The 23,029-nt window shown below is 43.4% G+C and overlaps 1 protein-coding gene across 5 annotated transcripts in view; it reads right to left on the bottom strand.

Moving 5' to 3' along the window:
* Positions 1–23,029, bottom strand: part of PATJ (PATJ crumbs cell polarity complex component) — a 137,725-nt gene that overhangs the window by 88,982 nt on the left and 25,714 nt on the right. For all 5 annotated transcript variants that reach the window (XM_064429066.1, XM_064429070.1, XM_064429068.1 and 2 more), the window contains 5 exons: positions 21,628–21,684; positions 20,085–20,219; positions 16,383–16,547; positions 15,465–15,593; positions 780–989 (listed from right to left, as the gene is read on the bottom strand). In XM_064429066.1, the coding sequence (XP_064285136.1) occupies positions 780–989; positions 15,465–15,593; positions 16,383–16,547; positions 20,085–20,219; positions 21,628–21,684 (696 nt within the window). The remainder of the gene's footprint in view (positions 1–779; positions 990–15,464; positions 15,594–16,382; positions 16,548–20,084; positions 20,220–21,627; positions 21,685–23,029) is intronic.

Below are 23,029 nucleotides of genomic sequence, written 5' to 3'. Positions count from 1 at the left end.
ACAACAACAAAAAAAATAAAAATCCCAAATCTTTCAATAAATTAAAAGGGAGAAGGAGAACCAGCCATTGGAAAAGAATTATAAAAATAGGAAGTCAAAAACTGAGAAGTCAACCGCTTTTATTCTTTGAACATATTGGTTCAGATGCACTAAGACCTAAAGAGATGTGTAGGAAGGGAAGACAAACACAAGGTTATAAACAATGAAATACCAATTTTTAGAAAAGGAAATAATATATTTATCAGCTTTCCTACACTCCTACCTCACAATTCCTCTACCACTTTGAATTACAAGCCCTTTCTGTTAACTGGGGCTTTAATTAATTTTGCCTGGGTGCCCTTGATGAACAATACTGCAGCATTCCCCAGTAAACTACTGTTCCAAAGCCTTGATTCCAGAAAAAGGAAATTCTGCTTGAATTTACAGTCTGACTTCAAACAGAGTAGCTTTCTTTGATGTCAATGGAGCTCAAGCAAGCCCTCAGCAGTGTCTGAGACAGAAATGGGCTCCAGCACACGTTTAACTGGGCTGCTGAGGTGCTGGAGCCTGTGCACAGTGCTCATGGGTCTGCCCAGGCACATCTCCCAGTTGAAGGAGGAACTTGAGGATGCTGGTTTTGGACACTGAGCCGCCCATTTGCCAGGACTTTTGGCCCTCTCAAGGCACAGCAGCTCAGCTGTTTCCCAAAAGCACACATGCTGAATTCTCCCCACAAACCCCATCTAGAAATGCTGTGGGATGAAATACAAAAAAAAAAATAAATTAAAACCAGTTCTTACCACTAAAGGCTTGCAGATCCCAAGGGAAACTGTCCCTGGGGGCACGGATTTCAGCACTTCCACTGCCTCTGCCAAGGTGGCACCATCCAAGTGCTTCTCGTTGACGAACACCAAGCGGTCGCCCGGCAAGATCTGCCCGCCGCGCTCGGCCACGCCGCCGGCCACCAGGGAGCTGATCACAATGGCTGTGCCTGCTGGATCCAAGGGGTCCTGGGGGGGAAATGACAAAAAACACCCCCAAGTGAAGGCCTTGAAAGATGGTGTTGGTTTGGGGTGTGTATGAGCACTCAAGCACGTTCATCCTCTGATGCTACGGGACCGAAGCCTGCTGAGAGGTTCAAAAAGAGCTGTCTGCCAACAGTGCCAAGGTTCAGATTGTGCAAAAAGGATGATACTCCATCACTTGCCTAATCCATTAAGAAATGCTAAGATCTGAAAGGTGACCGATACCCTGCCTGCCCTCTCCTTACACACACACAGACACAGCCAGGCCAAGCTGCAAACAGAACAACAACACTGGCAGCCTTCCACCAGCCTCCATCCAGCCCGGGATGTGCTAATGTCACAGAAAATAACCACTCTGCACGTCACCCAGGGGCTTCAGAGCAGCAGAAATGATGGCAAAAGGAACCACTGCAGCCTCAGAAATGTAATTCAAAAGATGAAGTCCAAATGGAAGCCCCAAATACTGAAGAAATAGCAGCTGATGTGGGGTGTGTGACTGCAGCGTTTCTGCTCTGTCGACTCCACGTGACAACCTGGAAGTGACATTTTCTCCCCCTTAACAGGGAACAGGAGACAGCAACAGAGGAGTAACTAAGATTATTACTGAAGGCAAGGAACACTGTAGTGGTGGGTACAGAGAGTGTCAAGCACAAAATATTACACACATTGTAAACTGATGCAAAGATATCCACTTCACTTAATATTTTATCCTGTATTAGCCTTTGCTTTGTGTCCTGTACCATTTCTATCATGCCTTCACTCATTAAAAAAATTATTCTCAATCCAATAAAATTGTAAATTATTATATACTGGCAGAAAGATATAAAAAAACCCCAAACATATGGGGTTTTAATTTTTTAAATATATTTTTGTTTCCTGATTTGTTTTTTTAAGATTGCAATTATAGCCTTTCTCTCCCTTGCTAAGGGCTCATAAAGTTCAGAAATGCTCTTTGCATGCACTGGGTCTCCAAATACACAATAATGGGCTATTTTTCCCTCAGGACTTGCATCTTATTCAGGGCATGGGAGGGATAAAAAAAGGGCAAAATTCAAATCACAAAGACCACCATGAATTCAGCACCTCAGTGTTAATTTGAAAACAGGAATGCTTTTTAAGCTCTTTATTTTTATATGACTGTACACTGCTTTCCAAGGGCACATGTTTTTTAAGGTATGTGCAAACATATGAGGCAATGCCTGTAATATCTGTAAAAGGCTGAAATTAGAGCAGTGAAATTAGAGTTCAGCAGGAAGAGCCACGCAGGAGCTGGATTCAAGTTAATAAAGATCAGCAACAATTCTCTCCTGTTCTGCTGCTCGATGCTGCCCTTTTACAATTTTATAATTTTACAATTTATCCGCAGTGCACACAAGAAGTTTCCTCCTGAGTGTCACGTCCTGGCAGCCAAGCCCAGCAGGCTCCCTGTGCTCACCTCCCGTGCCAAGGTGCTCGAGCTGCCCGAGCTGTCTGTGCCCAAACCTGCTGCACCTGGTGCCGAGGGAGGATTCCCTGAGCTTCCAACAGCATCCCCTCAGGAGGTTTCCAGGGATGAACCAAAGCCCAGCAAGTTCAGAAGAGGAATCCACAGGGATTCCAAAACGTGAAGGAAAAACAAGAGCTTTGCTTTAAGTGTTGGATGCAGAAAATTGAAGCTACTGCTGCCCTTTGTTCTTGCCAGCAAACCCCAACCACCCTGGAACCAGCACAGACTTCTAAATTGGTTTTAATCTGGGGGTTTGCTCCACTGCAAATTAGAAAAAAACCTTCTGGACATCTCTGCAGACCCAGGATCCAGAGAGCCCCTTCTCAGCAAGCAAGGCACTGTTCACATTAGGCAGGCTTTGCTGGAGAACTAAACCAGCAAGTTTTCCTACCACGGGCTCGTCTTGCCATGGCCAGGGAGGTTTATGCTGGCTCCCTGAATGGGTGAATGCTCTCTCAGCAAAACAACACCTTTGCTGACACAACAGCTTTTATAATATGACTTTTGCTGGCTTAGCTATATTGATAAAAAACGAAGGAAACAAACCCAGCATTCACTCCCCCCTCACCCATGCAGATAAGCTGACAAAATTCTGTGAGAGATGGACTGGCCCAGTAATTATGGTGCTGGTTGAGGATGGGGCAGAACCAGATCCAAACCCCTGCTCTGTCTGATCTAAATCAGTTCTTTTTTGGGTTCTGGATCAGAACCACTTGAGCAGGACATGGGAATCTCACCATCAGCTGTTTCTGTGCAGGGTCAGTGGCCCAACTACCACATTTCTGATGTTTCAGTCCTGTTTCAACTCACCACTGAAATAAAAACAGTTTTGCTTAATAAAACATGATGTTTTGGTAAGTGATAATTTAGCTGAAAGAAGTGTTCCACAAGGAAGAGAGATCCTGCAAAGAAGTGTTCCAAAAGGAAGAGAGATCCTGCAAAGAAGCAGCTCAAGGCAGAGAGGTTTTGAGGACAATGTGGTTATTTTCCCTGCTTCACAACACACACAAGCACAAGCCATGCACTGGAATTGCTCCATGAAGAGCAGCAGAAGTCTTAAAAAAGGGGGCCCATGTTAAAAACTGTTGTGCAGGCAAGTAGGAAACAATTCCACTGCTGATTTCAAGCAGAGGGAGCTATTGCACAGGGAGAGAAGAGCGGGATGAGCTGCACAGGGAGAGCTCAGCAGCAGCACCAGCAGTGCTCAGAACCTCAGGGTTCACCAGTGCCTGAATCACTATGGGATTGCCACGAGGAATGCAACAAAAGCTGCACAAGACCCACTGAACTTCAAGGTGCAATCATGTATATCCATATTCTCTCTGTAATTTAATATTCTACCACAACGGTGGGTTGCATTGTGCTTTCCTTATCTAAACCAAAGGAACACGGGGATTTTTTTGGAAACCTTGCCTTATGATTTACCCTCAACCCTGAGCACACCCTGAAGTGCCACCTGCTAAAACAAGACAGCAAACACCAAATTCACATTTTCTAAATGGTGAGTGCAACTGAGCCATGAGGGCTGTTGTCTTGTTTTTGAAAGAAAGCAGTGCTTGCAGCGGGATGAAAAGCAGATCCTTTCCTTCTATACTAAGTGCAAAAGGTACAGTTTGTATATAGTTAGTATAGTTAAAAGGCAAGTTCACCCCCACAGTGGGATTTCAGGGCTGCCTCCACGTTAACAGAGCAGCTAGAACCATTCCAAGTTACCAAAGAGCACCAGAGTGACTGCACACCTACCCTGAGGCTCTACACTCATTTACTTGGCTCAAAGCGACTTTTAGTCACCAGCAGGCAGGAGCAGATTTCAGCCTCTGCTTTAAAGTGAAGGCTCGTTTACTGGGATGGAGTTTGCAACTCTGTCCCCAAACCCAGAAGTGATACATTTTCAATATTTTGAGAAATTATCACATGGCTTTGTATCAGAGCACAAGGGGAATGCAATGGACAATCCCAGGCAAACTAGCCATGTTAAAAGGAGCACGAATCATACTAGAAAAGACCTCCAAGATCGTCATGAACAGGCCTTGGCACATTTAAAGAGGAACTTTTACCTTTCCTGAAGGATTCCTTTACACCAATGAATAATGATCCACGTGAGCAACGAGGAAAAGAATCGGACTGCAAAGCAGCGAGGAGACAAACCCCCTGAAGTCAAAAACTCATTTTTTAAGAGAAGGAACATTTTTTTGGAACGTTTGCCAGTTGTGTAAACCTGAGAGCTGCCCCCTGCCATGCAGCAGCAGCCCAGGACAGTGGCCCCCAGGTAACCCTTTGAGGAGCTCCTGTGCTGTAGCTGCTGTCCTCCCCCCTGTGCCATGGGTTCTAGGAACTTGTTTAAAATAGCCACAATTTATTCATACTTAGCACACCATATATTTAACTATAGGTTTTCCCTTCTCCCCCCCCCACTCTGCTCCTCATCAAAACCCACAAAAGTTTGCCAGAGTCCAGGTGTCAAATTTTCCTCCTTATTTTCAGAGCCCCGTTTGTTCTGGATTCATTTAGCAGTGGAGAGTCAGGCAGGGGCCACTGCAGTTGCTGCCTCTGGGATGCCTGGGTTTGGGGCAGTATGAAATCTCTTAAAAAACCTGAGCTCTGCTGAAATGTTAAGAGCCCCAGGAGTTCAGAGAGTCCTGCATGCAGCCCTGGAGCTGCAGCTTTATTGTGGCTTTGCTTACCAAATGGGCACCAAACACCCACACCCAGAACACCTTGGGAAGCAAACCTGGGGCAGAACCAGTGCAGCCCATCCTGCTGGGACAGAAAAGTGATAAACCAGGCTGGCTGTTCCCTTCTCCCTCCCAAAAGGTGAGGTGTGCAGCAGCCAAGAGAGGGCACTCCAGGCCAGCCCAGCTCCCACCACCGCAGGCATTCCCTGCTCATCCTCATCCCTCCAGCCAGCCCCTCCCCGGGCTGAGGATGAGGAGCACTGAAACTTCAGCTCCACTGGATGGGAGCAGCTCCCACGTTTGCCGGGGTTCTGTTTGTGTTTTGCTTTTTTTACAGGCTCCTATGAAAATGTAAGACAAAGCTGCGGGTGACTGACATTCCCTGTGCAAAGTCACTCTCACTTAGTTACAGGCTATATTAGTTTTGGCATCACTTGAGATCTAAATCCAGATAGCTCGACTTCCTAGAATATTTCAGCTTTCTTCAAGCAACAAACTGCCTGCTGCCACAAAAACACACATCCAAAATAGCATGGCCAAGGATCCCAAAAGAAACAGTTTGAAACTTTTTCCCCCCCCGTGCCATTTTTTGATTTATCTGAACATTTTTACAAGTGCCAATTTGTATACTGCAGGTTTCTGTGAGGGAGCCAAAACAAACGCCTTGGAGCTCAGAGGTCAGAGCAGCCCAGCTTCATTACATTTTGCATGGGACCACTTCCAGGTCTAACACACATATATCCATATTTAAAACTCTTCAGTGAATAAGATACCAGGCTGGAAGTCTCTTAGACACAACACTTTTGATGCTGAACAAGGAAAAGACACTTGTCAACAGTGAAAAGAAGCAGAGGCATTTTATGTTTGTCTCGTTATTATGCAGAAAAAAAGGTAGAAGTGCACATGAGTAATGTACCCGCATGCTCAGCATTGTGAAATTACTCAAAATACTCATCCATGCTCTCATTTTGTGAACTGCCTTTGCAGAGCCACCCTCCACGGTGACCCCAACAATGCCAATGGGATGCAAGAGCCAAGACTGACAAGAACCCTTTTTTGTGCCTTTGCAAAGTATAAAGTGCCTCCAACAGACAGGCAAGAGAGGGAGAGCCAGCTGTGAGTGAGGTCTGATTCCCTCCTTAAGGTGGCCTCACTTTAGGGGTGAGACTCAAGGTCCAAACCTTCTGTTCTCTCAGTCCAACATGTTTACAGCAGTTGGCCCTAAGAACTGCCAGAGGCACTCCAAGGCCTGGAAAAACATCCCTGAGGAAGTGCTCCACTGCTTTTCCTTAGATCCATTGCATCTGAGTGAAATTCGAAGCATTTCAGACCTGTTTCTGCCTCTTCCACTCGGGCTGCAGTCAGCAGGGCTGCTCAGGAAGGAGATTACACAACGCACAGCCCCTGGCTGTACCAGAGAAACAAACTGCAGGCTGATGTGCTGAAGCAACACAAACTCAAACACAGAGCAGTGTTCAAGGAGGAACGCTGAACTTTGCTGTGATGTAAGGCAAAGCACTGGAAATAAAACATTACTATTTATTGATCTGCAGTGAGGGAATAAAGCAATGAATTTCAGAAGCTCTGGTGTGCAGCCGGCATTAATCAAAACTTCTGTGGTGGGAAATGTCAGCAAAGAAACAGGAATTCACAGGGAAAGGGGGGAAAAACCAGCAACAAACCACAGAGAGCCCCACCCAAAGGAGGAGAGGGAACAGCAAAATAAAGAGGAGGAGGTGGCACAATGGGTTTCCCACACCAGGCTTTCATCATGTGGGAGCTGAAATCCTATCAGCCTTCCCCAGCAAGAACCAACACGGTGGCCACGGTGACTCAGCCCCGTGGGTCTGGCAGGGCTGGAGAGCTCAGCACACTCCCCACCCTCTGCTGTGGACCAGGGACCCCAAGGGAAAAGACCTCACACACTACTGCTCTTCCCAAACAAAAAGATCCAAGATAGGAACAGGCTCTGGGCGCTCTCAGTGTCACCGTGCAGTGGACTCAGGTGCCTGTCTCTATCTTTTAATTTATCAAACTTCTCAATCCATCTAAGGTTTTATCCGCCTTTCATATTTGCTCTCGACAGGGCTAAAGTCTCAGGGATTACATTCATTAGACTCTCTTAATATCTTAGACTTTCAGACTTTCCAGCTCCAGAAAAAACACACTGAGTGCTGACTACAGGGAAAAGCCACAGAGATAAGGCAAAAAAAAAAACTCATAAGGAAGTGGAGGAAAGCCACTGTGTGATGAGATAAAGAAGGGATAGAGATGTGTGGGAAAGAAGAATAAAACACCAACAAGCCAAGGGAAAAAAGTATAAATGGTATCACCTACACAGCCTGTGCTCAGTGGGCCTTAACACAGGTTGTGGGTTTGATCAGCTCTCAGATTCAAAGAATTCCTGAGCTCAAATCCAAGCAGAGAGCCCAGCAGCACTTGCACCAGCGAGGTGAGCCAGCCCCAGCACTGGTAAAAGTCTGTGCAAGTGCAGGATGTGTTTTTACACAAACCAGAGCTCTCCTCTGCATGAAAACCTTGCTTCACAAACAGCAAACACATGAATTATGGAAGACTTGCTGCAGAAAAAGCTGCAAAATAATAGTGGGGACAGAGGACAGGCTGGGTTTTATGCAACAAGGATCTGCAAACAGTAATTTGGCCCAAAGAATCACAGAATCCCAGACTGGGTTGGGTTGAAAGGGAGCTTAAAGCTCATCTCATTCCAGCCCCTGCCATGGGCAGGGACACCTTCCACTCTCCCAGGGTCTCAGAATGCCATCCAGCCTGGCCTTGGACACCTCCAGGGATAAGGAACAGGGTGGGCAAGGGAGCAGACAGAAGGGTTGGCACAAAGGTTGCAGAGAATTTTCAGGCTACAGTGAATCACATTGAGAACAGACAGAAAACTCCAAGTGCAAAAGGACTCCTGGATTTGGGGAGCAGCATCTTCCAGCAGGGTGAGGTACTAAGAAAACAGAACACCTCATAAGTTCCATGAGTCTTCAGGATGCTTCATGCTTATCCATCAGCACCACCATATAGCTCAAATCTCATCATTTCTGAACAAATTCTGAGCTGTCTGGGCTGAGCTCTTCCACACCCATTGCTCCATCATCTCCACATGCCCACTCTAGCACAGTTTCCTCCAGCCTCTTCCACATTATCCCAGCTTGGCTGAGATTTACCAAGTGGTTAACAGAAAATCCAGCTACAGTTTTGTCCCTTTAAATTCTCGCCTTCTCTCGCAGGCAGAAGACATCTGTGGAATAATAATGAATTTCTTTGGTTTGGGGTTTTTTGTTTTTATTAAAAGCTATTCTTTCTAGCAGGAAATGAAAAAGAACAACCAGATTGAAGAATTTGGGGGAAGAAGGGAAAACATTTCTAAAGGTTAATAGTAATAATACTGCTCAGCATTTATTTCATGGATATGTGACAAAGCAAAGAAAAACAGATGTTTTCAGTAATGCTCCAGTTTCTCTGCAAACTCAGGTATTGTCCAGAGCTGCTGCAGCTCACAGGGACAGGAGGGATGCTCCTACAATTTGCTCTACAAGGCAGCAGAAGGAGGGATGAGGAAGATCTCTGTCCTTTACTGAATGCAGGACAATCTGGGGATCAGCAGAGCTTTGTCAAAGGCAGGTCCTGCTCAGCCAAAATCTGCTGCCCTGGGTCTGGCTGGGGTAACCCGTGGCTGAGAGAAGAACACTTCAATAACTGAATAAAGCCAAAGATAATAGCAGTGCTAATACTAATAAATATAATGAAAAGGACATAACAAAATGAGAGAGAGGAATAAAACCTGAGGAAAACGAGTGGTGCACAAATCCTGAGCAGTGATGCACTCCTCCTGCCCAACTCCCCCCATTTACAGATCACATAAATCACATATGATGAGCATGATATTCTATGGAATATCCCTCTGGCTGGTTCAGATCACCTCTCCTGGCTTCTGGTGCTCCTCCTCACTGGCAGAGCATGGGAAACTGAGAAGTCCTTGACTCAGAGTAATCGCTACTTAGCAACAACTAAAACATTACCCTGTTATCAACATTGTTCTCATGCTAAATCCAAAACACAGCTCTGCACCAGCTACTCAGGAGGGAAATTAACTCCATCACAGCCAAAACCTCAATACCTGCTTAGGGTGGATGGGGGAAAGGCTGTGGAAGTGTCTACCTGGAATTCTGTGAAGCCTTTGATGCTGTTTCCCACAGGATTCTCCTAGAAAACCAGGCTGTGCATGGCTTGGATGGCCAAAAATGCCAATGGTACCTGGCTTTTGTCAGCACTGGTGTGGCAGCAGGACCAGGGGACAGTGCTGGGCACTGCTGAGGTACCTGGAGTTCTGAGGTCACAAAAAGAAGGACACTGAGGGGCTGGAGCATGTCCAGGGAAGGGATGGAGCTGAGAAGGGTCTGGAGCAGCTGAGGGAGCTGGGAAGGGGCTCAGCCTGGAGCAAAGGAGGCTCAGGGGGCCCTTGTGGCTCTGCACAGCTCCTGACAGGAGGGGACAGGGCTGTGCTCCAGGAAACAGGGACAGGAGGAGAGGAAATGACCAAATTACACCAGGGGAGGTTCAGGTTGGATACAAAGAAAAATTCCTTCCCCAAAAAGGCTGTCCAACCCTGGCACAGCTGCCCAGGGCAGTGGGATTGAAAAGCCCTGTGGATGTGGCACTTGGGGACAAGGGGCAGTGGTGGCCTTGGCAGTGCTGATGGGAACAGTTGGACTGAAAGCTCTCAGGTCAGGTTTGACTTTCCCAACCTGAATAATTCCATGAGATTCCTCCCTGACTTCTCATTTAGAGTCCTACTGATGGCCCCCTCCAGCCCAGTGTCAGGAACACCCAGCCCCTAAAGTGCCCTCCTGCCTCCAGGTTCTCCAGATCTCTTCCTGTGGGTCTGTCTGTATCTTCATGTGAGACACACAGAGATTTCTTTGATTTCTTATTGAAGTGGTCTCTGCTCTCCCAAGGCATTAGTACTGCAGGTTTTGGAATCCACTAATCGTGAACACCTCAGAAACTTCTCCAGGAATGTGCTCAACTGCATTCACTGGCTCTGAGGTCCTGGAAAGTAGTTTTTAAGCTGAACTCCAAGAGAATTTTTCAAAAAGCTACACTGAATTCAATTCATGACACACTATTAAGAATTATTTTACACATGAAGCAGCTTAATATGATTTAAAGGATGTAGAACTTTCCCATAGGGGGAGAGAAGCAAATCCTCCGTGAGATGAGTACCAACACAGCTGGTACTGAGGCTTACAGAACTTTGATGTTAATGAATGTGGATGGGTTGTAGAGATGGGAGAAAAGCTGCCTTTATCAGTTTTCCCAGTACCAAGCTGATAGCCATTGTAAAACTGCTTTTTAATACAGCTGTGCAGCTTTTGCCAGTAAGCCACAGGTTTCCATCACATGATCAGGTGAAAATGTGTTTAACAAAGACATGAATATGCCTCTTTGTTCATAACAAACTTATCACAAGAATAGACAAAGCTCAAATTATCACAAGAGGGCAAACGTTTAGCCAGCAACTTGTCAAAGCATTCCAGCCTGCATCTCACTGCTGAACAGACCAAGAAAGTAAGAAAAAAAAAGAAAAAAATAATCTACATGAATACCACCTTCTACAAATAAGAAGTCAGTTTGCTTTTTTTTTTTTTTTTGTAACTCTACATCTGGAGCCTGTTTGGGGCATAAAGAAAAGAGGAAAGATATTTGGAGACACTTAAATTGCTTCACTTCCTGCCGTGAATGACTATGCAGTGATTTTGTTAGAAAAGAGAAAACAATTGTTTCCCATGCTCCCTGGGAGAAGGACAAAACACAACCTGCTGAATGTGCAGCAAAAGAGACTTCAGCTCTACAGCACGAAAAACTGCTACTAATAATGAAGGGAAGGCAGGAATAAGGCAGCTGTGGGGTCCCTGTTGCTAGAGCACAGGAGAATCCCTGGAGCACTGACCCAGGCAGGCACAACTCACCCTGCTCCTCCAGCCCAGGGTAACCTGAGGCTCCTGAGTGCTGAAATGCCTCTTTCTGCTCCCGTGGATCACTTGGAGCAGGTGAGTCCATGAGTTCCTGCAGCCAGCCAGCTCTGCAGGGCAGCTGGAGTGTGCCAAAGCAAGCAGGCACTGGGGACTTAGCACAGACAGGGAGAAACTGCATCTGAGTCCTTCCCAAGAGTTGTGTAAAATGTCAAACCTCCCCACTGCACCCCTCACCCTCTCCAGTTTCATGCACTCTGAAACAGCTGCTTTAAAAAGACTCTGACTTCAAAGCACAGTAAATTAAGCTCCACATAAAGTCCATTCAGCTTTTTGTTTAATTTGATAAAAGCTCATCAGACCATTCAAGTTACCTTCTGGTCAATACTGCCTCAAGAAATCTGCAATTCAGCTACCTGTGGTTTTTCCAATATTTCTGTGAAACATTACTGACAGAGTCTGTTGGCCTGCAATGCATCAGGTCTTTGCTAAGCACTGTTCCAGGGCTCAAAGAACCTTCTGTCCTGCTGGGATCTCTTCATTTCCCCTATAAGTCTTTTGGGATTTTTCTTTCCTCTTGCTCTAATGCCCTGGGGTCGCAGTTGTTTCCAGACAGCATCTCTTCTCTGTTTTAACCTCATAATGTATCTTTCAATTTATTTCTAAGGAAAAGGCATTGGTCTCAAAAACAATGGATTAGCTGTGCCAGGAGGTTGGATGGGGCTTGGAGCAACCAAGGGTCTGGTGGAAGGTGCAGGGTTTGGAACTGGAAGAGGGTTAAGATCCCTTCCAACCCAAACCATTCTGGGATTCTGTGATCAGTTCCAGGCCAGACAGATTTACTGTTAAGCTGGATACTTTCAGGTCTGCACTGACTGCAGCCCCTTTCCACCCCAGGGCATCCCAAACCACCCCAGCAGCAGGTCCTGGGTCCCTCCCTCCCCAGCAGAGCCCACTTGGCACTCCCTGTGCCAGCAGCACCACATCAGGGTTAGTGAAGAGGTGAAAGGCAGAGCAACCTCTCCAGTGAAAGGAGAAGGAAATGAAGGGAGGCAGAGTGTGTTGCTCCACAGAGGAGCTGGCCAGGAGGCTGAGCAGCACAGCTTTTAATGGCCAGGAGAGCTCTGCAGCCTTCCCACCACAGCACCATCAAGAGAAAGCAGTGCCTGGCCTGGGAGCTTTCACCAGGTCACAACACAGTGATGACAAGAGAAAAAACACACAGAAGATTTCATTTTAAGACGTCTTCAGTGTTTCTTATTTAAATAAAAGAAAAAAAAATCCAGTGAAACCCATCATTTCAGGAATCCACAGGATCAGCTTCCCATCCACCTCCCCTCTCGCCAAGTACTGACCTTGCTGCCAGCAGAGCAGTACTCTCAAAAATTTTACATTTCCTGCAACATAATTACAAATTACAACATTCAAAGGGGAAAAAGTTGTTGTTTTTTTTTTAAATACACAAAGACCACAGGAAAATGAAGACTATCCTATATAAATTCTACCCTGGAAGATAAAGAATATCCTATATAAATACTATCCTGTCACAGCAAAAGGGGTAACTCTACCCCAAAGTTTTATGAACCTCATTAAAATAAGGAAGTTTTAAGCTCTGTTTTAAGCCCTTAAATCCCTAAAGGCAATCAAAAGAAAACACAGGACAAAGTAGAAATACTATTGATTATGCGTAATTGGTATAATTAATTTGTAATTAGTTCATTAAAATATATAGGCATTGGAATTATGCTTGTACATTTCTGGGAATATCCTGCAAGTCACTTGGGATGTGCTTATCATTTATTTGATAGATGAAACATTATTAGAAAGACAGCCCATTAAAAATTAATATGCCAGAGTAATAATTTTCTCGATCTCAGCATTCCGTTTTCCACGTACTCAGACTCCTATTCTGCCTCACAAAGAATTTTTATTAATTCTGTTTTCCAGAGCATGACTTGGGAAGTGCAGCATTTTGGACAACTGAGGCATAGCATCCTTTATGCTGAGCATGCAGCCAGTTTTGAGGAACAAAATGGCAAATATTATAAATTATATACCACGGGGGTGTTCAGCACAAGATCTAATTCTACAACTTAAGATGGAAAGGTAAAAAGCTTTGTGCTTGAAAGCAAGCAGGAAGAAACTTCCAGAGCACTGGGAGCAGCCTGGTCTGTAACTGCTGAGCATTCTTGTGCTTCTGCAGCGTGTCTGGCATCTCTCAGTGTCAGGAATGGATGAGCAGAACTCCAGAGCTTCCTAAACACTGCAGGGAACAGCCCCAGTCCCACCCTGGGGCTGGGATCCACTGGGATCCACCGTTTCAAGGGTGCTGCTCCACTTTTGTGTGGGGCAAAGTCAGGTGGGGCAATAGAGCATCACTGCTTTTTAACCCTGATGTAATTCCCTGTCCCCACTGAGCTTCCTGAAGTCCCCCCAGAATTTCTGAAGTGTCATTTCAGCCAACAGCCACAGAAATAAGTGGATCTTAAAAAACCCAGGATGGCCACATCACCTCCTCCGAGCTGGGAATGCAACACCAAACGTCCCTTGAATTTCTGTAATGCACAGAGCCAGTCCTTGTGTGTTAATTACCAACAAAATCTCCCCTTCATTTTCCTCCCCTCCCGACCTCCATCAGCACTGTGGCAGCCTAGAACGGCTGGTCACTCACTGATGATGAAGATGGGCCATGGCAAGACCCATCTTCATTGAAAAACACCTAAAAAAAATTTAAAACTTGTATTCTTCAAATGGAGGAAAAGCAGCAGTGGATACACAGCACAAGCAGCATCGTTTGCCATTATAAAGCTTGAATTTTCCCTTGTAAAACAAAGAGTATGTGCCTACAAAAACACCTTTCATGTTCTAAAGAAGGGTCTCCAGGTCCTTTAAGGCACAATTAAACACTGCTGTAATTCTGTGCTTCCCAGAAAATCTGTGTTAAGAATTCCAAACACTCTCCCAGGAACCACACACAGTTTTTTTGGTGTTGTTTTTTTTTTTTTCCCTTGCCTCCACTGTAGCACAGACAATTATTTATTTTCTTTGCCTTGCACTCAAGGATGTGATGGATGTATTTACATAAACACACACACAGCCACAGATATCTCTCTATAAAAATTAATCTGCAGATGATGAAAAGTGTAAAAGATCTAAGAGGCAAATCCCAAACAAAAGAACACACTTTATACACTTTATACATAAATATCTTGAAATTATAAAGATCTGAGATTAAGTGGTTTACCACTCATTTAGAATTGATTAGAATGTATTTAAATTTAGCTGAAAGTACCACAACATTGCTCGTGTATTTGCATCTGCGAATAAGTAAATAAAAAGCCTGCTATTAAAGCCTTCATTAATTCTGATTATATGAGAACTTAAAAGCAAATCTGTGTATTACTGCTCTGTAAAGACTCCCAGCAACTCTAGAGTAGAGCTGGCACTGCAACACAACATGTGTCAGCTAAAATGACTAACAGGATCTATTTTCAGTAATCTTAAATCGCACTGCTAAAATATAGAATTAATGGGTTTGCATAATACTTCAAATATTTTTTTCCTTCTAATTCATTCCCAATCCCTGCCTTATTGTATCAGAAAGTGAATTTTATATCACTTGACATTTATGTACAACAGTTGAACACATTTCATTAAACTACAATGTTTAGGCAGCACTCAGATGTGATGTGTGTATTATTATAAAGAGTGATCCAGCTATTTTATTTCCTTATAAATATGATGACTGGAGGTTTAAAAAAATATATCATGTTGACTGGAAACATGAAGAACGTTTCATTCTGACTACAGATTTTGAGAGTTTCTACATATTTAATTGAAGACAGGGTTTCCGAAAGAAGGATTCATTAATTTTAGCAGCATTTCCCTACATCTTAAGGCTTGTCTGTTAATTTCTAAGGCATTTAACAATTAAGAATATAATAATCTCCAACTCATACCCAAGAACCATCACTTAGCACTCTCACAGCTGAAAAGCCATTCTAAGTTAGAACAAAATACAACCAAAAAAAAACCTTTCCCAACATCTAGTCATTAAACTCAGAGTTATGGGGTGCAGCTTGATTAAAGATTTTGCACTTTATCATGTCCAATAATCAGAGGTTTAGAACACTCCATACTTTGCAGAGTTGGCCCCAAAATACATTACTTTTCCCTACAGTTCCTAGGCCCAAGTGTCAAGTCCATTACTCAGTAATCAACATCACAAAACATTCTAAGGCACCGTGCAAGACAAGGTATCAAAGGGATTTTTAGCATTTAGTTACAAATGGAATATATATACCTGATAGTCCAAAATGCTGAATCCTAAACCATTTCTGTCTTTCTCCAGCTCAATAACCTTCACATCAGGAGACCATAATGCCAATTCCCCTTCTTCCTCCTCAGGATTAAAGTCTTCCTCGGGTTTCACCTGGAAAAGAAAAGTTCTGGTTCAAATACCATTCTCTCAGTTCTTTACAAACACTATTATTTCAATATTTTGATTATTAATGGTGCATACATGCCCTAAAACGTGACCTTTTATGGAATTAAAACTTCACTGAGCATTATGAATAGAGTTTTCTCCAGCCTGCTGCCTTGAGTACTCCCCTGGGCACAGGCCTACATGTTTTGAGCATCAGAGCCCAACCTGACACACAAATACCCGTGTATTAGTCTAATTAATTGTTAGAATATTACTAACCTGTTACACGTTGATGAACTTCAGCTGTCCCATTAGATGCATAAAGGAAAAATAAACAGCATAAAAGATTTAACCACAGACAGCTAACAGAAAGGCCAGGCAATCAGAAAAGATAAGAAGCCAAGCTGTAAATACTTTTGCAAACAGCAGCAACCACAAGTGTCAGGCTTTACTTTGAGACTTCAAAGCTCCTGTGACAGAAAGAAACTTCTAAGTTTCAATTTTTATTTTTTTTTTTCTCCCCCAGTTCTATAAAAACCTACTCAGAACACGGAAGCAATCAGCTAATGGTGGCAAGGACGTGATTTAGTGTAACTCAGAGCTCTCACTCACCTATTAAGTGTGGGGATGATGGATGGGATGTGCAGTCAGCAAAGCGGCGCGGTGATTTACCCACCTTGTCTTCCCAGGACAATGAACTTCCTCCAGACCAACCCGTGTAAACCCAGAAACACGGGGATTTTCCCACAAAATTTACCGTCCTTTTGCACAAGTTGGGGACAGGAGAAGGGTTACCTTCTGCTCTGCAGGGGACACTGCCACGGGGGGCTCGTCCACCCAGGACTCGGTGCCGTCGCCGAAGAGCCGCCGGCAGCACACCAGGGTGAACGGGGGTGGCACCTCCTTCAGGAAGGTGACAGCCTCACGCCGGGATCTTCCATACAGCTGCACCCCGTTTACCTGCACAATGGGGCCACACAAAGTTTAATTTTTTTTGGGGTTTTTTGGGGTTTTTTTTGTTTTCGCGTACATTTTTCCCCACCCGAGCCTGAAAGTCTGATCTGATTTTACCTGGGGGTTCTGGCACAGCTTGCATGATTTTATTAACATATGCTTCTGAAGAATACATACATTACTGTAAAACTTCATCTCCAAGATCTTGTGACTACTGACTGCTGCATCATCTCTCTAGCTTCCTCTAACTTCTTTTCTGCTCATCGCTTTTCCAAGCCTAAACCTTTCCTAGAATTCTTATTTCTTTCTCACCTGTTTCTTTGCTGGGGATCTTTTTTCAGTGTTATGTTTGTGTGTTTGTAATTAAAAAGATAAAAAATTTAATTTTTCCACAATATTTTAAGCAAACACAGGTTCTGGGCTCTGATCAAAAAGCTGAAGTCAGAACTATCACAACTAGTTTAAAGGTTTGGGTCAATGACCAAATTTTTGGTCAAAACCATCAATCATTAAGGTGTTTTCTAACCTTAATGATTCTCTGATTCTAACTTTGCCAGTTTAAAATGTGACAAAATAACAAAAAGTGATTCAAACTATAACAGATCCTACAAAACAGGTGAGAATGTTTGTACAGTCAGAAAGCAACCAATTACAGTAAGCAATTAACCAGAAAGGCCTGACGAGGGTCAAAGCCTACCATACCATAAACCCAAGATTGTGAGTGATAACAGATCATTGTTAATGGATGTCCTAAATCACATACTTTGAAAAAGAAAAAAAAAAGAGAGATAGATTAGATAGACAGATAGATAGATAGACAGACAGATAATAGTGCTTTAAAAATGGCATACTGCAGTTGGATTTTTTTTTTTTTTTTTGGTAGCTGTCCCATCCCTGGCAATGTCCAAGGCCAGGCTGGACAGGGCTTGGAGCAAACTGGGATAGTGGAAGGTTTTCCAGGGGTGGGGCTGGATGGGCTTTAATGTCCCTTCCAACCCAAACCATTCTGTCACTCTGTGATTCTATTTCTGCAGGAAAACAAAGAGGGATTCATCCTCTTTTACATGTTTTATAATCTTTATATCCTTTTTACCTATTTTATAACTTTTATATCCCACGGGTTCCTCTGTGCACTGCAGGGGTGTCCCTAAATAAGAGGACAGCAGGTGTCATAAATCACCTGTGTTAGCCAGCACTGCAGCCCCAAAAGAGCAGGGCTTTAACCCAATTATGCTGTGGACTCAATCCCAACACTTCATGTTCTCCAGAGATTTCTTTTAGGCTGCCTCAAGTCCCTGTCTCAACCAAGTGTCCACAGTGCTGGAGTGCAGCCATGGGTTTGGGAACCCAGCACCTCCTCCAAGCCACTCCACAGCAAGTGGGGATAACTGAGGATTACCTTCAGCCCTTCCCTCCACACCCACACTGCAAAGGAACCCACACCCGATCCAAGAAATCAGCATGGAAACGTTCACCAGACATGGACACACCTTTGCACAGGTGCACTTGAGGCAGAGCCTCTCCACAAACCTCCCAGATCTCCCTTCAATCTTATTCAAGGCTCCACAGCAATCCCACTTTAGCCAACATCTGCTTCCTGACCACTTCTATTTTTTCCCCCTACTTTGTGCTTTTTGCAGTGTAAATATAATTTGGGCTTCTGGGAAACACAGAGCTCCTCTCACTCTCTGCATCCCAGCCAAGCAGGAAAATTGAGAGTGGTGGAACTGGCCCCCACCAGGGCAAGACAAACTGCCCTGGGCTTCTTCTGCAAGAATTACAGCAAGTGCTGAGCTATCAGCCTCGTCCATTAGTTAATTATTTAAGCAGAAGGATCCACACGTAAGGATTTTTTAATGCTTGGAGAGTGGCAGCGTGGTGGAAAGCTCCCAGCACTTCTCAGCATCCCGTGATGGATGGGGAAGAGCTGCTGAGCACCCCCCAGCAGACCTGGGGACTCCCATTTCTCCTCCTGCAGCTGCCAGAAATCAGCCTCTGAGCAGGCAAGGTGCCCTACACCCACCCATCCAGCACATCAGCCAGGCAGCCCTCAAACAGCAGGGAAATGCTACATAAAAAGGGCACAAAAAAGCAATTTACTCCTGAAAAAGAACACAGTGGAATTAGCTGAAATGAAGGGCAGGGGAGGGGTATGGTGCTGTCTGTCATAATTCAAACACATCATTAAAAATAATCAACATTCAAACTCACTGTATATTGAAAAAAAAAAAAAAAGAAAATCCTTGCTGATCATATTTCAATCCCAAATGTATCAGGCCCAGGTAAGGCTGCTTGTTTGGGGAATGGGGCTCTCACTTTTTCCACTGCAAACCCCTATTTAAAGGGATTTATAACTTGGCTGCAAAAACACAGTCTGGGCTAAACCTGGCACTTGCAGCTTTAGCCCCGGAGCACATTTTTATTTTGTTGGGGTTTTTTCCCCCAACTACAGAGCAGCAAAAAATTTACACTCACTAGGTCTGGGCATACCTGTGAACTTAATTCTGAGTACAGAGTAATACATAAAACTGTTAAATATGCACAATTAAAGTTTCCTGAGTTACTCTACAGCACTGCGTTATTGCTTTTTCTATAAATTTTTTTGTTTAGTGGCCAAGCAACTTAAATGACACTTCCAGCATTCCATTAATCCCTTCCTTCAGGAATCAAGGTTTCCTCCATTAAGCAATAAGAAAAGGTTTTAGGTCTTAGTGATACCAGTATGAATTTTTGATGTTAGGGGGTGAAGAAGTAAAAGCAGAATAGCTGTACACCTAACAAATCAATCTTTCAGAATGCCTAATTCTGTTTCCATTAAATGTTCTTTGCATCCACTAAAAAAAGGCTCCAATATCAAAATATTCCACAAGGAGTAAGCATGCAATTAGAAATTAATGTCTTTTCACTAGCAGGCTGATATACCAATGGACACATGTACACACACACAGACACAAATAGGAATTATTTTAATTTTATCAAATCATTATTTTTCATGAGAAAATAGGTCTGGTGTGACTCTGATAACACCAAAGCTGCCCCAATACCTCTTTACACACATTTAAACAAACTGATGTCTTTGCTCATACACACAAATATCTTTCAACACTCCACAAAAAAGTTTTATTGTGTAACTGAAACCACTGTTCCTAAGACTGCTGTAAATGTTTTAGGGGTGACAAATATTCAGAAAGATTATCCACCACAAAAGCTAAATTGTGCAAAAGACTGAGCCACAGGACTACAAATAATTCAATACAAATATTATCTCTGCCTTTGTAACTCTTGATGCTCATGTTAAAACATTTCAGAAAAATACCCATGAAGTCATTGAGAGGTCACAAGAATTTGACATTTTCTCCATAAATGTGGAAGGGAACAGTGAAGAAAATGAATGTGAATTCCAAAGCACAACTCTGCTTGCACAACTAATCTGCAATGATTCTATTGCATACAAGCAGCCAAGCTAGAACTGAAGAGAAGAATTTTAAGAAGGCCAAAAAAAGATGAAATAGATAATTTTTATTTTCTGTTTTATTTTTTTACCTCCAGAAGTTCATCCTCCAGTTGCAGAAGACCAAGTGCTGCAGCTGGGCCATCTGCAGCAATGGATGATATATAATGATGTCCATCAAAAGTGTCCAGCTCAACTCCTAATCTCAGAGTGTGGATGGGCAACAGCTGCCAAAAGATAAAGATAAATATGTATTTAAGTCTAAATCTTTATCTACCAGGATAAAAACAGATTTAGGATTCAGTAGCTCACCAAATGGAACCAAACCCACAGTAAGATGATTAAATGTTCACAGTGACCTCACCTGTGCTACAGCACAAGTGTCTATAACTTTTCTTTACAAACTGTTTGCACAAATAAAAACAACCAGTCTTATCCCTGGGGGGAAAGGCAATTTGAACTGTATTCTCAAATAATTAAATTTAATGGGAAAAATACAGAGAGAAGTACCAACCCAAAAGGTGAGCTGTCAGTAAATCACAGAATGGTTTGGGTTGGAAGGGACCTTAAACATCATCCAGTTCCAAGCCCTCTTCCATAAGAAGGGAAACAAAATTTAAATAACTAGAAATAAATAAAGGAATTAAAAAAAGTTCCATAATTGCCCTAAAATCTCACCACAAGATCAGCTGTCTTACTCCTTTGGGAGCTACACTACTTCGAAGCACAAAAAATATCCACGAAGTGTCCTCTGTAAGTGGTTACTAAAACTGACATCCTTTTTTCTGCAAGGGGAGATCACTGATTTTGTGTCAGCCTTTTCCCACTGGGTCTCCCTAATTTGGATTTTTTCTCTAGGGAAACTCCAACCCTCAGTGCCTTAAGTCTGCTAATATCAGGAAAAGTAGAATAAGGGTGTCCAGAAAAGGCAGAAGAAATCATGGCAACCTGGGGAGAAGGGATGATCAGCAGTGGCTGCTCCCTCAGTTTGGACATATTCTGGCTTTTTATTACTGGAGTTCAAACACTGACTGATTGTCCTGCTTCCCAAATTATTCTGGATGTTCAAATAAAAGGAGCAATCCACTGATCCACAGCATTCCTTCAGAGCATGCCTGATCATGACTTTATGGCCCTTCCCCACTGAGGTGTCCCCACAAATATATAAATGCATCACCTCTAAAAATCTCTCTTCCACAATATTAACACAGGTATCTTGAAAATCTCTTGGAAGTGAAATTAATTTAAGATCTGACAATTGAAATGAATTACACATCCCTTTGCCTGAGCCAGGATCACTACAGCAAAATCCTCTGTGGGACAAAAAAGTTGTTCAGCAGAGCTTCAACCTCTGCTCCATTCTGTGCAATTAAATACCCCAAAATTAAAGGTTTGAGGGTGGTTTTTTTTGTTGTTTGGGCATTTGGTAATGAACTGTTAAAAGGTTCATTTGCCTGTGCTATGAAAAGGTATTGGATCAGTCCAGGAGATAAGCAGAATATTGGCAGCCTTTTTTTGGAAAATACAGAGCCACAAAACCACTGAATTCCTGAACCACATCTGGAATTGTGTCTTGCCCTCCCAGGATTACTCTGTCAACATACACCAGGAAGGAAACCACCATGTAAGCCTTACCTTTGAGTACTTCTGGAGCTCTGAATCGTCTTTAAAGGGCATATCCACATTCACAACCTAAAAATTGGACATCAGAACACTTTTCAACAGTGGGACAATAAAGACTTTACCAGAACGATGAAATTCTGGCTAAAAAACCTCAACTCATGAGCAAAATAAACCGTACTTAAACAATGTCACATTGATGCAAAATAATTTTAAACAAATGTTAGAAAAATCTTTCAGGCACAGAACATTTACAAGTAGGAATGTGGTGATTATGCACCATTAGCAGACTCCAATATTATCCTATTCCCGGAGCCCAAATGCCAATTTTAGTCAAGTTCAGTAATCCTGTGTAAGCACAAAATGCCATTATGTTTGACACAAATACCCACACGGACTTGCCAGTCAGAATTTGAAAGTATGACAGCTTAAGTTGTTACCTCAGGCTATAGTGCAGCCATCTCCATCCAGACTAACCCACCAACTTCTGGCTTGAAATATATAACTTTAATTACCAGATGGGAATGGAAAGTGGGTTATTTAAACCAGGGACAGGAAATCCTTTCGGTGTCTTTTTTAAAGATTAATAAAATAACTCTGCTCACCACCAGTTTTCTTGTTTTGTCCCTTCTTAACATAACAGATTTATCTGTAATATTAGAAGGTTATTTACTTCAATTTTAAATGTAATTAAGACAAAATCATAGAATGGTTTGGGTTGGAAGAGACCTTAAAGATCACTTAGCTCCAATCTACGGCCCAGGGTTGGAATCTGGGACACTGAAGTTGATTGTTTAAAGGAAAGCTACACTGGGACCTGAAAAAACCAATCAGGAAACTTTTCTTTGAAAACTTCTAGTTTAATAAAGATTAGACTTTTTTTTCTTTTGGATAATTTTAAACAGTGCTTATAGCATGTTGCTTTGCAGTACTCAGGGTGCTTTTTCCTGACAGACTGAACCCATTTCATGTCCATGTAACTAAGTGGATTTATGACTGGCAGCTCCTCAGCCTGACACCACACAGTCCCTGCTCAGGAACCTCAGCTCCTTCCAGTGGCACCAAGAAGGACCAGAAGCCACCAGGGCCACCAACCCCTCTATTAAAGCACTATTTCCTCCCAAGGTAAATACTCCTGAGAGAACCCTGCAGGCACCTTTGGGGTGAGTTCAGGGGGCTGAACTGTGATGGTGTGACACAAAAACTGGACATTGCTCCTGAACACAGCAGGGAGGCACAGGCAACCAGAAGCAGAAAATGACTTTCAGAATGGGATGCCAGGGGAGAGCTCCCTTCTATCATTCAAGAGGCCCCATGGTTAACATTTCCACCGCTGACATTTCACCGGCGGCGGCTGAAGGAGGATTTGGAATGGTTGGATTCACCAGCTAAGCAGGATTTCATCCTCTGTGGGAAG

This window comes from Passer domesticus, chromosome 7 (genome assembly GCF_036417665.1).
Source record: "Passer domesticus isolate bPasDom1 chromosome 7, bPasDom1.hap1, whole genome shotgun sequence".
NCBI lineage: Eukaryota > Metazoa > Chordata > Aves > Passeriformes > Passeridae > Passer > Passer domesticus.
This window is presented reverse-complemented; position numbering and strand designations above follow the sequence as displayed.